The sequence below is a fragment of the Myotis daubentonii genome, chromosome 5 (assembly GCF_963259705.1).
Source record: "Myotis daubentonii chromosome 5, mMyoDau2.1, whole genome shotgun sequence".
NCBI classification, from domain to species: Eukaryota; Metazoa; Chordata; class Mammalia; order Chiroptera; family Vespertilionidae; genus Myotis; species Myotis daubentonii.
The window spans coordinates 27,310,683-27,325,797 of NC_081844.1; the positions used below are offsets into that span (position 1 = coordinate 27,310,683).

A 15,115-nucleotide genomic window follows, 5' to 3' on the forward strand; every position below is an offset into this window, starting at 1 on the left:
GGGTTTGGTTTTGTTTCGTTAAAATATATTTTTATTGATTTCAGAGAGGGAGACAGAGAAACGTCAATGATGAAAGAGAATCATTGATTAGCTGCCTCCTGCACGCTCCCTACTAGGGATCAAGCCCACAACCCGGGCTTTGCCTTGACTGGGAATCGAATTGTTATATTGTAAATCAGAAGACGCCTTAATCAATAAGCCAAATTTATTTGGAGTCCTGTTCATTTTCACTAGCGCTAGCAGGCCCGGAGGAACTCTTGCTTCTCAAATTCTGGGGCCCAATATGGTGGAAGTCTTTTCAATTTATATGTTTTTCAGCTCTTTGTTTTCCAAATTTGGGATGAGACTTACGGACCTTCTGAGAAAAAGTCCTGTGTCCTGGGACAGGGCCGTGAGACCGTATCTCAAGGCCTGGCCTGGCGCCAGCACTGACAACGCTGTCTGGGGCATAGTTTATGGCCTCTCTGGAGTGGGGAGTAGTCTTATTTTCCCGATCATTTAAGCAAGCAAACGTTTACAGAAGGCAGAATAGCAGGGTTAAAATTTCAAACCGCAGTTTTTACCCAGATGGAGGTTACTATACTTCAGAATCATGACCTCCCGGTTCCTAGGTCGAAACTCAACCACTGAGCCACATTGGTCAGGCCATCCCCAGGCCTTTACTGTCCTCAGGAACATCATCCGCTTGTCCTCCTCATCTTGTGAGAAGAAAAGTCATCTTTTCTGCCAAAGAACAGTTTAGACAGCCGCCATTGGGCTGTGTGACTTAGCAGCCACCATGCTGGCCGCATGACTTGCAGCTCCCCTCGGGGGCGCCATCCTAAAATGGCAAAGGCCAGCCCCTCCCTTTGAATTAGCCAATCAGGGAAAGACCTTGCGCCTGAGCGCCAATCAAGAATGAGGGACGGGTCAGGGGCCTCAGGATTACAAAGCCGAGCAGCCCACCTGCTCGTGTGCCCTGCTTCCAGGCCATGTGCTGTGCACCCTTCTATGTAGAAGTCAAGGTGTTTATTTACCTTGCTGCCTGGCTCCCGAGTACGTTTTGGGCTCTACCAGGACCCCTGCATTGGGCGGCTCGCCTCATTTCTTACAATCTTCACAGATTTCTCCTGCCAACTCCCCTGATTATACTCTCCTTGGAAGCTTTTTGAACCATGCCAGCTGCCTTCCCTCAGTCTCAGAGTGGACATGGGTTAACCACAGTGCTATGGGGGACCACCCCTCTGCCTAGCTCAATCTGTAGTTCCATCCTCAGATCCTACTGCCTGACTCCAAAGTTAGGCCCATGAGCCCAGCTGGTGTGGCTCAGTGGTTGAGCGTCTACCCAGGAATCAAGAGGTCACTGGTTTGATGCCCGGGTTGCAAGCTCGATCCCCAGTAGGGAGTGTGCAGGAGGCTGCCAATCGATGTTTCTCTCTCATCAATATTTTTTTAATTTTTTTAAAATATATTTTATTGATTTTTTACAGAGAGGAAGGGAGAGAGATAGTTAGAAACATCGATGAGAGAGAAACACCGATCAGCTGCCTCCTGCACATCTCCCACTGGGGATGTGCCCGCAACCTAGGTACATGCCCTTGTCCGGAATCGAACCTGGGACCTTTCAGTCCGCAGGCCGACGCTCTATCCACTGAGCCAAACCGGTTTCGGCTCTCATCAATATTTTTATCTCTCCCTCTCCCTTTATCTCTCTCTAAACAGTTATTTTAAAAAAACCCAACACACATTTTTTTTTTTTTTTAAACTAGGCCTACGACCTAGCCACAGTAATTAGTTTAGTAGTGACAGAATTGGCCAGCGGGAGCCAGTGGTCCCCAGGTCATGAGACTTTGGAGCAAGAGAAGCCTTGGTTTCTCTGATGTTGAAGCCCAGGAAATACCAGGTGTGGTTAGGGACGGGGAGTGTACTTAATGAAAGAACTCGCAGGGAATGAAACCAGCCCAGAAGAAAGATGGAGCTAGAAAACAGTATTGTGTTTCCTCAAAAAATTAAGCCTGGAACTACCACATGGTCTAGCAATGGAAAGCAGGGGCTGGAAGCGGTATTTGCACACCCGTGTTCATGGTCTTACTCACAACAGCCCAAAATGGAAGCAATCCAAGCGTCCACCAGTGGATGAATGAATACAGTGGAGCATTACTTAGCCTTTAAAAGGAAGGACGTCGGTCCTGACCAGTTTGTCTCAGTGGCTAGCTTCGGCCTGCGGACTGAAGGGTCCCCGGTTCGATCCCGGTCAAGGGCATGTACCTTGGTTGCGGGCACATCCCCAGTAGGGGGCGTGCGGGAGGCAGCTGATCCATGTTTCTCATCGATGTTTCCAACTATCCCTCTCCCTTTCTCTCTGTAAAAACTCAATAAAATTTTTTTTTTTTTTAAAGGAAGGAAATCGGACGGGTTTACTGTATAGGGCGCCAGAGCTGCCTCTCCGGCTCCAGCCCGCCCGGCCGGCGACGCCCGCAGTTGCCGGCCCGCTGGCTGCGGCCGCCGGGGGGGACGCCGGCTTCTGCGCGCCCCGTTCGCGCCCTGCCGGGGCTGCTTGTCCCGGGGCCGCGTGCAGCCGGCGGCCCCCGCGAGAGCCGGGCCTGGGCGGCGGCGCGGGGAGGCGGCCGCTGAGCCTGTCGCCCCAGCGCGTTGCAGCCCAGAAGGTAAACTAACAGTCCACGTTCTCAAACCATGACGGTGACATGTTAACAACCAAAGGAAAGTCGGTGACTCTGCTAGATGTTGTGATTGAAAATAATCTAGCCAGAACCCGTTTGGCTCAGTGGATAGAGCGTCGGCCTGCGGACTCAAGGGTCCGGGTTCGATTCCGGTCAAGGGCATGTACCTGGGTTGCGGGCACATCCCCAGTGGGGGGTGTGCAGGAGGCGGCTGGTCGATGTTTCTCTCTCATCGATGTTTCTGGCTCTCTAGCCCTCTCCCTTCCTCTCTGTAAAAAATCAATAAAATATATTGAGAAAAAAAGAAAAGAATCTATATTTTCACAAAGTGTTAGCTAATTTTATAATTAACCGAGAGCATGGATGAATGGGTTTACGAGAATGACCTGCTTTACTACTTTAACTCACCTTGTATAACTACTGAGAGGATGCAATCTTTATTTTGTTTAAATTATAAAAAGCAAATCAAATGTTAGAAAACGTATGATAAAATGCTACATCGTTTACCTTCTGTTTGTTTAGCAACCTTAGCAAAATGCTTTCATATAAATTCTATGCCTATTTGCCTAGAAAGTAGGTTTAAAAAGGTACTGTCCCTGTAAGATGGGGTGAAGGCAGAGGCCCAAGACCGCGTGTCTGGGGCCACGCGATGAATTAGAGAATCGGTACCACAACCCGCATCTTGTCACTACGGATGCAATGTTTAGATCGAAACTGGAGAAATTATGAATATCTCATTTATAGTAGTAATTAGTGTGAATGTGAATGAAAAAAAAACACACCTGTTGCCTCATGCACTGATTAATTTCAAAAACAGTTGTAACCTTATAAATAAATATTTCCATTTTTTTAAAAAGGAAGGAAATTCTGATACATGCTACAACATGGATGAACCTTGAAGGCATCATGCTAAGTGAAATAAGCCAGTCACAAAAGGACAACTACTGTATGATTACACTTATAGGAGGTCCCTAGAGGAGTTAAATTCACAGAAAGAGTGAAGGGTGCCGGCAGGGGGGAACGAGGAGTTGTTTAACGGGACATAGTTTTAGTTGGGGGAGATTAAGAGAGTCCTGGATTTGGATGGTGGTGATGATTGCACAGCAATGTGAATGTACTTAATGCCACTGAACTGTACACTCAAAAAACGGTTAAGGTGAGCCCAGCCAGTGTGGCTCAGTGGTTGAGCCTCGACTCATGAACCAGGAGGTCATGGTCCAATTCCTGGTCAGGACACAGGTCTTGTTCTCGGGCTTGGTCCCTAGTAGGGGGCAGGCAGTAGGCAGCCCATCAATGAATCTCATCATTGATGTTTCTATCTCTCCCTCTCCCTCTAAAAAAATCAATAAAATCATTTTTTTTTTTTTTTAGATTCATTGGCCTTTATTAAAAAGCCATTGGTTTCACCTGCTTGGTGTGGCTTAGTGGTTGAGTGTTGTCGACCTATGAACGTCTTTTTTTTTTTAATTTTGTTTTATTGCTTAAAGTATTACAAAGAGTCTTACATATGTCTCCCCACCCCCTTGACATTCCCCTGGCCTCCCCTACCCCCCAGTATCTTGTGTCCATTGGTTATGCTTATATGCATGCATACAAGTCCTTCGGTTGATCTCTTATCCCCCCTTCTGCCCCCCAACCCTCCCCAGCCTTCCCGCTGTAGTTTGACAGTCTGTTCGATGCTGCTCTGCCTCTGTATCTATTTTTGTTCATCAGTTTATAATGGTCTTTATTATCCATAAATGAGTGAGATCATGTGGTATTTTTCCTTCATTGACTGGCTTATTTCACTTAGCATAATGCTCTCCAGTTCCATCCATGCTGTTGCAAGTGGTAAGAATTCCTTCTTTTTCACAGCTGCATAGTATTCCATTGTGTAGATGTACCACAGTTTTCTAATCCATTCATCTGCTGATGGGCACTTAGGCTGTTTCCAGAACTTCACTATGGTAAATTGTGCTTCTATGAACATAGGGATGCATATATCCTTTCTGATTGGTGTTTCTGGAATAAAATCATTTTTTAAAAATGGTTAAGGTGAAAAAAACAACAAAAGAAAAAATCGTTACGGTGCTTTTATGTGTATTTTATAACAATTTTTAAAATAAAAAAAAAATGGAGTGAAAGTGAAACTAAGTTGTGGCCACCTCATGTGAGCTATAGGATGTGGAGAGTTGTGGGGAAAAAAATACACATATATGCCAAAACCGGTTTGGCTCAGTGGATAGAGCGTCGGCCTGTGGACTGAGGGGTCCCGGGTTCGATTCCGGTCAAGGGCATGTGCCTGGGTTGCGGGCACATCCCCAGTAGTGGGTGTGCAGGAGGCAGCTGATCGATGTTTCTCTCTCATCGATGTTTCGGACTCTCTATCTCTCTCCCTTCCTCTCTGTGAAAAATCAATAAAATATATATTTAAAAAAATACACATATAGTCAGACACAGTGTTGCTAGCTTTGGGCCATGTGTGGGGCCTAAACCACCTTATGGTCATCTTCACCTGCCAGGGTTCTCACTGCTGCCCTAGTTCTTGCTCTCTCATCCCACAGAGCAGCTCTCTGTGACTTTTGCCTGCTGGTCCTCCTCATTCTGAGGACTGAGACTTGCCTTTGGGGAGCAACCTGTCCTCCACTTTGTCCTGCCCCCCTGCCTTCGCCCTGGGTCTGGCCCATCAGAACCCCCTGGCTCCCCTAGTCCAGTGACTGGTTGGAGATGACATTTTGCTGAAACGGGCCAAAGGAGAGGCAGCTCTAGAATTTGCCTCCGATCATCTTGGAAGTTCTTTCTGCCGGTGCCACTGGCCCGGGAGGATGCAAGCCCACGGTACACAGCTTGATGTGTCCTTTAACACCTTACTCCAAATGTTCAGTCCAGCACCCCCTCACCTCAGGGCCTTTGCCCTGGCTGTTTCCTCTGTCTGAAGCACTCTTCCCTCCATATACAGAGCTCCCTCCTTCTCTCAGCTCTCAACTCTCCCGCCCCGATCATCATTTCTTAAAGGGCACTATCCATTGCCCTGCTGTATTTTCCTGCAAAGTGTTTATTATCACCTCTACAGCGGTTCTCAACCTGGGGATCGCGACCCCTTTGGCGGTCGAACGACCCTTTCACAGGGGTCGCCTAAGACCATCCTGCATATCAGATATTTACATGACCATTCATAACAGTAGCAACATGACAGTTATGAAGTAGCAACAAAAATAATTTTACGGTTGGGTCACAACATGAGGAACTGTATTTAAAGGGCCAGAGGTTGAGAACCACTGATACATATTTAGTTGCTGTCTCCCTTGTTAGATGGTAAACTTGACGAGACCGGGCAACAAGGTCCTCGTTCACTCCTGTATATCTACTATGTGAAGTGTCTGGCTTAGAGCGCTCACCACAGCAGGTGAGGGAATGCATGGGTCTCCCCCCACACCTGTGCCCCACTATGCCCAGGTCAGTCCAGCCTCACAGACAGATGAGCCAAAGGGAACTCCCCACATCCCTTAATCCACTTTTTTTTTATTATACATTTGTGGGTTTTTTTAAATATATTTTTATTGATTTCAGAGAAGAAGGAAGAAGGAGAGAGAGAGAGAGAGAGAAACATCAATGATGAGAAAGAATCATTGATGGGCTGCCTCCTGCAAGCCCCCCATAGGGGATCGAGCCCACAACCTGGGCATGTGGCCTGGACCAGAATCAAACCTGAGACTTTTCATTTCGTAGGCCGACGCTCTATCCACTGAGCCAAACCGGCAAGGGCCCTTAATCCACTTTAAAAAAATTAAGGTGTAAAATCTGCAATCATAAGTGTACAGCGTGGCATATATTTTTATAGTATACACCTGTGTAAACACCACCCCAATCAAAATAAGGAACATTGTCCCCATCCCAGGAAGTTCCTTCCTGCCTGTCCTAGCCAATCCCCAGCCCTTTTCTTCCATCCCCAGGATTAGCTTTACCTGTAGTAGAATGTCACAGGATTGGAAACATACAGCATGGCCTTTTTTTTTAAAAAAAATAATATATATTTTATTGATTTTTTACAGAGAGGAAGGGATAGAGAGTCAGAAACATTGATGAGAGAGAAACATCGATCAGCTGCCTCCTGCACACCCCCCACTGGAGATGTGCCCACAACCAAGGTACATGCCCTTGGCCAGAATCGAACCTGGGACCTTTCAGTCCGCAGGCCGACGCTCTATCCACTGAGCCAAACCGGTTAGGGCAGCATGGCCTTTTCTGTGTCTGTTGGTTTTCTGGGCCACGTTGGGTATTTGGCCAGCCTGTAACTGGTTGGCACACCTGTGCCTGCATGCCTCCCGCTGGCCTCATCCTGGGTCACTCTGGGTCTGTACCTCTCAGAGTTGCAAACCACAGAAATGAATGCTGGCCAATCCAAGCGGAAAAGATCTTGGGTAAAGACTGTTGGTAACTCACAGACCATCCAGGAGGGCAGCTGTCGGGCGACACAGTGAAGAAACCATTATGGAGCTGACCTGGGGGGAGGGGGCGGGCAGGCAATACACAATAATCGAAGTACATCATCATATGTCCCCTTGAGGCAAGAGCAACGGACAAAAATGGGGGGGGTGGTGGTGCTGGGCTGGGGTAGGTGCAATTCTAAGTCAGACAGCGCACAGGAAAATCCCTATGGGGAGCTGAGGGATGGAGGGCAAGCAGATTACTGGGAGAAGAGCCTTCCAGGCAGAGAAAACGGGCAGTGCAAAGTCCCAGAGGTGAACTGTGCTTATAGAAGCAGCAGCAGGGAGGATCCAGGGGCTGGAGGGGGCAAGTGAGGGAGGCGGGGGGAAGGACATTCAGGAGACAGCAGATGGTCCTGGCAGAGCCCTGTGGACCCCCATGCGGACAGTGGCTTCCACTCCGAGCGCACGGAGAGCTGTGGGAGGATTTGGGGCAGTGAAGGGATCGGATCCGCCCTGCACCCCTCCCTTGCACACACCTTCAAGTGTCTGCACGTCTGTCATCCCAGCTAAATCCAACTCTTTGCCTGCACCTCTCACCTTGAAAGTTGGGGGGTGGGGAAAGAAAGACCCCCCCCCACAACCTCCCTAACATTCCTCGTTTATGTGGTGCTTTCCCATGCAACGGGATGACTTCTCGTACTTCCTTCTCACAGCTTCCAATATCTCCCTACACTCCACACTCAGCTGATGGCCTTGCTTCTTATTTCCCAAGAATACAGTCCCTGTGAGCATATTATTCTGCCACCATAGCCAGGAGCACTTGTGCCCAGATTCCCTACCTTCCACTTAGCCCCAGAGGCCCCTCTCTGGTTCTCCCCTGCATCCACTTTTTCTTCTCCTCTCCCCAGGGCTCAGACTTCACCTCTGTCTACACCAAGCATGTCAAACTCGCGGCCCGCGGGCTGCATGCGGCCCACAACGAATATTTTTGCGGCCCAGCCAATATAACGTAAGAAACATTTTAATTAAAATTTTGTAACTTAATTTTTACAACATCCTGTTATGCATAATTATTTTTTAAATATATTTTTATTGATTTTAGAAAGGAAGGGAGAGGGATAGAGAGATAGAAACATCAATGATAAGAGGGAATCATTGATCCCCTACTGGGGATCAAGCCCACAACCCAGGCAGGTGCCCTTGGCCGGAATCAAACCTAGGACCCTTCAGTCCCCAGGCTGATGCTCTATCCCAGTGATGGCGAACTGTGACACGCGTGTCAGAGGTGACACGCGAACTCATTTTTTTGGTTGATTTTTCTTTGTTAAATGGCATTTAAATATATAAAATAAATATCAAAAATATAAGTCTTTGTTTTACTATGGTTGCAAATATCAAAAAATTTCTACATGTGACACGGCACCAGAGTTCAGTTAGGGTTTTTCAAAATGCTGACACGCCGAGCTCAAAAGGTTCGCCATCACTGCTCTATCCACTGAGCCAAACCAGCTAGGGCTATACATAATTATGAATAATGAACTACAATGTTCGCTAGTGACTGATTACTATAATCATGTTGCATTCATTTCCCTTACGTACCTTACATGCAGCGAATATTTTAGCAGCCGGTTGCCACATCATTTGTCTTGTACTGACTTGTCTGTTGTGCGCAACAGAAATATTTCACTTTCGGAGCACAAGAAAAATAGGTTTATTTGTGTTACGCTTATTAATTTATGCAGTTATTCAGTGTCTGGTAAGTTAATGTTCAAGCAAAAATATTAATTTTCATTAAAATGTTCTATTATTTTATGTTAACGATGACTCATTTACCTCAGCCCTTTGTATTCAGCATGTCTCTACCGAAATAAACCTACATTTCTATGAAAATTGAAGCTTTTGTTTTCTTGCGGCCCACATACACTTACACCTTGTTTATTTGGCCCGTGTTAGCCTTTGAGTTTGACATGCTTGGTCTACACTCACTTCCCAGGTGACCCCAGGAAGCCAGATGACTTGAAAGACCTTCAAAACACTGAGCATTCCTGGTGGCATGCCTCCAGCCTGGGAGCCCGCCCTGAATTTGTGTGACAACTTCTCTTGGAAGTGTTCCATTCGGCGGGTCCAAAACCAACCTCCCTGTACAGAACACCGTCCTGCCCGGATCCCTTTGCATCTGTCTTACTGTTTCTTTGCATCATTGCCAGGGTTTTGTGTGCTTTTGTCTGATGGCCTGCACCTGTAACTCTGGGAGCACTACCCTGGGGGAGAACTACCCTGGGCTCTGGGCTGTTTGCTACACATTCAGAGGATCAGAAGTGCCCGGGAGCTTAAATGTTCCCCTTGGGTGACCTTCAGTCAAGGACTTACCAATATAGGACAACTCGAAAATATAACATCCTCCAGAGCTCCCTGCAGGGTCAGGCAGCGGGCGCCCTCTGCAGGATTCTGCCTGAGCTTGCTCCCCAACAGCTCTGCTTACTCTTGTTTCTTTGGCTCCTCTTTTTCTCTCACATGTCACATATGACCAAGCAGGTCAGCTCCATCTTCAAATGACATCCAAAACTGGCACGCTGCCGAAACCGGTTTGGCTCAGTGGATAGAGCGTCGGCCTGCGGACTGAAAGGTCCCAGGTTCGATTCTGGTCAAGGGCATGTAACTGGGTTTCGGGCACATCCCCAGTAGATGTGCAGGAGGCAGCTGATCGATGTTTCTAACTCTCTATCTCTCTCCCTTTCTCTCTGTAAAAAATCAATAAAATCTAAAAAAAAAACAAAAAACAAAAACAAAACAAAACAAAACTGGCACGCTTTTCATCACCTTCACCAAGACTACCTGCATCCAGCCCATTATCAGCGTGTGCCTGAACTAGTGCAGTAGCCTCCTAATTGGTCTCAGTGCTCTGTTTTCTATCAGACAGTCTTTGCACACAGCAGCCAGAGGGCTGTGAGCATGCATAAAAGACAGGGAACTTAAATGCTAACAGCAGTCACTAATACCCTGCACCTTCCCCTGGGGCACGTGCTATGCTAAGTAAAGTAAGCTCTTTACATTCATTCAGTTGTACCAGGCACTCTATCCTGCCCTGGGATAAGGTGGTAAAGGAGAGGCACGAGCCCTAGCCGGTTTGGCTCAGTGGATAGAGCGTCAGCCTGGGGACTGAAGGGTCCTGGGTTCGATTCCCGGTCAGGGCACATGCCTGGGTTGCAGGCGTGATCCCCAGTGGGGAGTGTGCAGGAAGCAGCCGATCAATGATTCTCTCTCATCATTGATGTTTCTCTCTCTTCCTCTCCATTACTCTCTGAACTCAATAAAAATATATTTAAAAAAGAAGAAGAAGAGGCACAACCTGGGTTCCCTCTGAGCTGACATTCTGGGCGAGAAGGTTGATATGTAGAAAGTAAAAACACAAATAAATAATTGCAGAGTGTGACCAGTGCCATGAAGGGAATAAACAATGCCGCGACCTTCACGGCTAGGGTTCAGGGTCTGAAGGAGGGGCCGACGCACAAATGAAAACATTAGACAAGAAATATGAATTTAGAAGGCACGGGGGCCAGGTGGAGACCTCTCTCTTGGAGAGGCACACCGAAACCTGGCCTTGTCCTCTATTTATTCAATTTTAGATACGCGTCTTGTCCTCAGTAAAGCACAGCAAACAGGTAGCAGGCAGACCGTCTCTAAGGTCAGTAAAGATCAGTAAAGATCAGTGAGGTTCAGTAAACATTTACTTTGAGGCTATTAGGTCAGGAAATTGCTTCGAGCCACCACTAAGTCAACAGAACAATGGCGCTTGGCATTAGCCCTGCTAATGCCCAAGGCCCATTGGCCTTCCTTGTTCCTTGGTGCACTCTCATGATAGTATCGGCAGTGGATGGCTTCCCGCAAAACAGGTTGATGTGGTTGTCACCAAGAGAGACCAACTTTAGGTGAGCAGGGAAGGCTCCCTGGAGGAGGTGACCCCTAAGCTGAAAGTGGAAGGATGAGGAGCTAACCATGCAAAAAACCAGGGGGAGAGCATTTCAGGCACAAGCCCTGGGGCCAGAGTAGCTGGATGAACCAGCAAGAGGAAGGTGATGGGGCAGGTGGGGCAGGGCCTATGGGCTGCAGTGAGACCTTTGGCTTGTACTCTGAATAAGGTGGGAGCCCTGGATGGCTCTTGAGCAGAGGTGTGAACTCATTCAGTTGTTCACAGGTCCCCTTCTGCACCTGTTGGGGGAACATGATGGCAGGAGCTGGGGACCAGCACGAGGAACTGTATGGTCCAGGTGAGTGATAATGAGGGCTGAGATATGGGGAGAAGTGGGCATGTTTAGGAAATATTCTGGAGGTGAGGCTAACAGGAGCTGCGGTAAAGTGAAAAATACTTGAAGCTGGAGGTGAACAAGGAACCCAGAGAACCTTAGTACAGGTTAGCGGGTGTGGGCTTTAGGGCCAAGGAAGCCTGGCCCCGTTCCTGCTGGCTAGGCAACCTCTTGGCCTTAATAAACTTACTAAGGGGAGAGCAATAGAAGCAAGGTATGGTATGCAAATAGGAAGTACTAAAAAAATTAAAAAATGGTGGCTGCTTAAGAAAAAATTCCAGGCAAAGGCATATACTAGTAAGAAAGGCAGTTAACATGGTGGGGCACTTGGCTTAGAGGTGGTGACAGCTGGCAGCAGGGGGCAGCGGCGAGCTTCCAGGCAGCCTGGCAGGGTGCCACTTTCCAGATCCAAATGAGCTAAACGGTGGCACCTGAGGTGCCTGGGCCAGGGGACAAAGCAGGCCTTGGGACAAGTCCAGGCCATGTGACCGAAGAGGGGGAGGCGGGAAGTGGATAGCGGGGCAGGGGTGGGAGGTGAACAGCCCGTGGCCGCCTTCTGGAGTCCAGGCACCAGAACCTAATAAGGGACATTTGTTCAGGAGAAACCTGAGCTGCTTGCAGGGTGGAATCCAGGCGGAGACGGGGGGCCAGCAGACAGGGCTTCCTGGCCCCCTTTCCCTGGACACAGTCACCCCAGCTCAGAGAATTCCAGGGCTCTACCAGCTGGGGTTCTTCTTACCAGCCTCCCGCGGCCCCCACAAACACTCCAGGCTTGGGCTCTGTTACAATAGGCACTTTATTAGTGGTTGGAATGCAGTTACACGCAGGGATGTGTGGACAGAACAGGAAAGGAGGAGGGAGGACTGGCAACAGGCGCAGGACATGGAGACCCCAGGCGGGAATCTCTCCCTCTCGGGGATCCTGGGACTGTGCTGATGAACAAAGACATGAAGTCAGGGCCTTAGGATATGGCGGAGAGGAAACCAGGAAACCAGGTCCTGAGTTCAACCAATTTGGCAAAAGGATCCTCAAGATGAGGTGACGGGGCAGGGAGGTCCGGCGTGCAGGCAGCATTTGCCTTGCACCCCTTCCCCTGAAATTGTCCCTTGGGTGGATTCAGTTTCTTTTCTCTCTTACAAAGAGAGCTGTGTCCATCACTGGCAGAGGAAGGGAAGAAACTCAGCCCAGCTTCGCCCGCCCGCCAGCCAGCCGGTTCCCATCAGGCAGCTATCAGTGGTCTCCTCCCTCCTGCTCCAAGCAGCCTCCCAGAATAGTCTCACTCCCTCATCTCCCATCAACCACCAGGGTGCCCTGCTGCCCCCATGCCAGGAGACACCGCCCTGGGCACGAATACACACCCCGCTGCAGCCATACCAGATAACAGAAGGCACTCCTCAGCGGCCCCATTTCAGCTGTCGAGACAGAAAAAAACTAATAGACCCTTTAATGCATAGCCAGGTTAAAAAAAAAAATAGTAAAGAAACACATGTGGCAGCCTGCGTGCCAGCTGTTCAGCTCTGGAGAGGGGGCTCCGTCCTGGCTTGCGCAGATGCGTGTGAAGGAGGGCCTTCAGGAGCTGGAGCTGACTGTGGCCATGGCTCCCGCAGACACAAACACCGTCCCGCCATAAGAGGGAACAGGAAGCGGGAGGCAGCCCACAGACGCTGGGCCCCATCGCAGGCCAGACACATCAAGAGCCCTCACGGGACTCCTTCCCATCCCGGCCAGTGAGGGCTGGAGCGGTTCGTTGCGCAGTCTTGGGGGGGGGCCCCGACTGCCCCTTGGCATAGGGAGGAGATGCCACAAATCTTCCGGGTCCCCATTGGATGATGGGGGGTGTGTGGCAGTGACAGGACTTCCGGTCAGCCCCAGGGGCTGGGGGTTCTGACCCAGCTGCCGAGCACCCAGCGTGAGACCTTGCAGGGAGGTGGGGCCTTTAAGATTCTGCCGGCTTCTTGTTGGTCTTGTTCAAAAGCTTCTTGAGATTGGAAGACATGAAGTAAGGCCTCTCGGCCGAGCCATCATTCCTCTCTAGGTCCTCCACTGCAGAGAGAGACCCCAGAGCAGGTGGCATGAGGGGAGCTCACAGGCAGGGGCCTCGGGGGGCAGGGCGGGCAGGGGCCACAGAAGCCTCAGAGGGTTAGGAAGCAAGACACACGGGCACTGGAGAGGGGGAGCTACAGTGGGCTCGGGAATGGGACACACACGTTCCCCCACGCCCAGGCAAGGAAGCCCCGCATGCACCCCCGGCTACAGGGAGGAAACGAGGAGGCTGGCCTCCCTCCTTCTCTACTCCTCCTACTCCTCGACTTCTGCCTGCTTCCCCTCCTCCGCACTCCCCTTCAACAGGATGTCTCTCAGCTCAGGCGACATGAAGTAGGGTCGCTCCTGAGAGCCGTCATTCCTTTCCAGGTCCTCACCTGGGCTCCCCCCAGGAACCGGCAGGGGAAATGGGGTGGTCAGGAAGGGGAGGGAAAAAGGGAGGCAGGGAAGAACAGGGAAGCCAGCAGGCGTGGAAGAGAGGAAGAGAAAAGAGAGAACAAAAACAGACAGATTGAGACCAGAGTTAGTGGCAGCCACAGATACCCCCCAAACAAAGCTGAAAACTCGGAAACCAAGGGCCCAGGGCAGGGCGTCCCAGCTGCAGCAGCTCTGTGCGCAGGGAGGAAGCTGAGAGGGCATGCCAGGGCCCGGGTGAGGGACAGCCAGCCCCTGGGAAGCTGGGGGCATGTGGCAGGTGAATGTGTAGCCCCACGGGAAGGGGTTCTGCCCACAGGGGAGAAGGGAGTCAGGGCCCAGCAAGAGTCGGGCTGAGGGGTCACTCACAGAAGCAGAGGAACAGTGTGTCCACACACATGCCGTAGACGCTGAAGAAGCCATGGGCGATCATGTAGGAGCCGATGATCACAGTCTGGGTGAGGGGACAGGAGCTGTTTCCATCCCAACTCCTGCCCAGGGCAACTCCCACCCACCCTGTCCCTCCCAGGCAGGGATCACCGTCACTCCTATGCTGTCAGCCCGTCTTAGGATAAAAATAACCTAACCCCTCAACTCTGTGGGCAGAGCCCATTTTTTGCTCTCTTTGACCCCAGGGCCTTTGCACATGCTATTGCCCTGACTTAGTCTAGTGTATTATGCTTCCTCATTATTCTGCTCAAACATCAATTCCTTAGGTAACACCTCCTCCAAGGAGTTGCCTCTGACATCTAGACCCCCTGTCTTATGCTCTCCTAGTACTGAGCACCCCTCCTCGGAGATCTTCATCTAGCTGCAATTTTATGCATGTTTAGGGCAGTACAGGTTTAATGCCCACATCTCCACCAGACTGTGCCTGTCCCGATTACTGCAATATCCCCAGCAATTTGGTGACTCACAAGGCCTTGGTAGGTACCTGATAAACATTTATTGACTGACATGAGTGGACCGTAGAGAGATTAAATAACTTGCCCAAAGTTACACATCGTAGAACCAGCAAAGAGGACTAAAATAAAAATCTAGGTCATGGGGCTCCAAGGCCTGCACCTAGAGTTTGTGATGACCTAAGCCCTCCAGCACCTGTTCCCTCCCTGGCCTTATCTTCCTCTTCACTTCCTCCACACCAGTTACACTGGTTTCCTCACTGCTCTGGAATGGTCCCACCTCAGAGGCTCTGCCCTTGTTCCCTGTGCCTGGTTGTTGCCTGCACGTCCTTCAGATTTTAGATCTGACATCACTTCCTCGTGAAACTGCCTGGACTCCCAGA

The 15,115-nt window shown here is 49.9% G+C and overlaps 1 protein-coding gene across 4 annotated transcripts in view; it reads right to left on the reverse strand.

Annotated features, from left to right (window-relative positions):
- Positions 1-12,151: 12,151 nt before the first annotated feature.
- Positions 12,152-15,115, reverse strand: part of SLC44A2 (solute carrier family 44 member 2) — a 28,235-nt gene continuing 25,271 nt past the window's right edge. For 2 of the 4 annotated variants that reach the window (XM_059696801.1, XM_059696800.1), the window contains exons 21-23: positions 14,200-14,284; positions 13,676-13,793; positions 12,152-13,416 (exon numbers count right to left, since the gene is read on the reverse strand). In XM_059696801.1, coding sequence (XP_059552784.1) covers positions 13,395-13,416; positions 13,676-13,793; positions 14,200-14,284 — 225 coding nt within the window. In that variant the 3' untranslated portion in view covers positions 12,152-13,394. Of the gene's footprint in view, positions 13,417-13,671; positions 13,794-14,199; positions 14,285-15,115 lie in introns of those variants that run through there. The other 2 variants (XM_059696803.1, XM_059696802.1) reach the window with 2 other exon arrangements.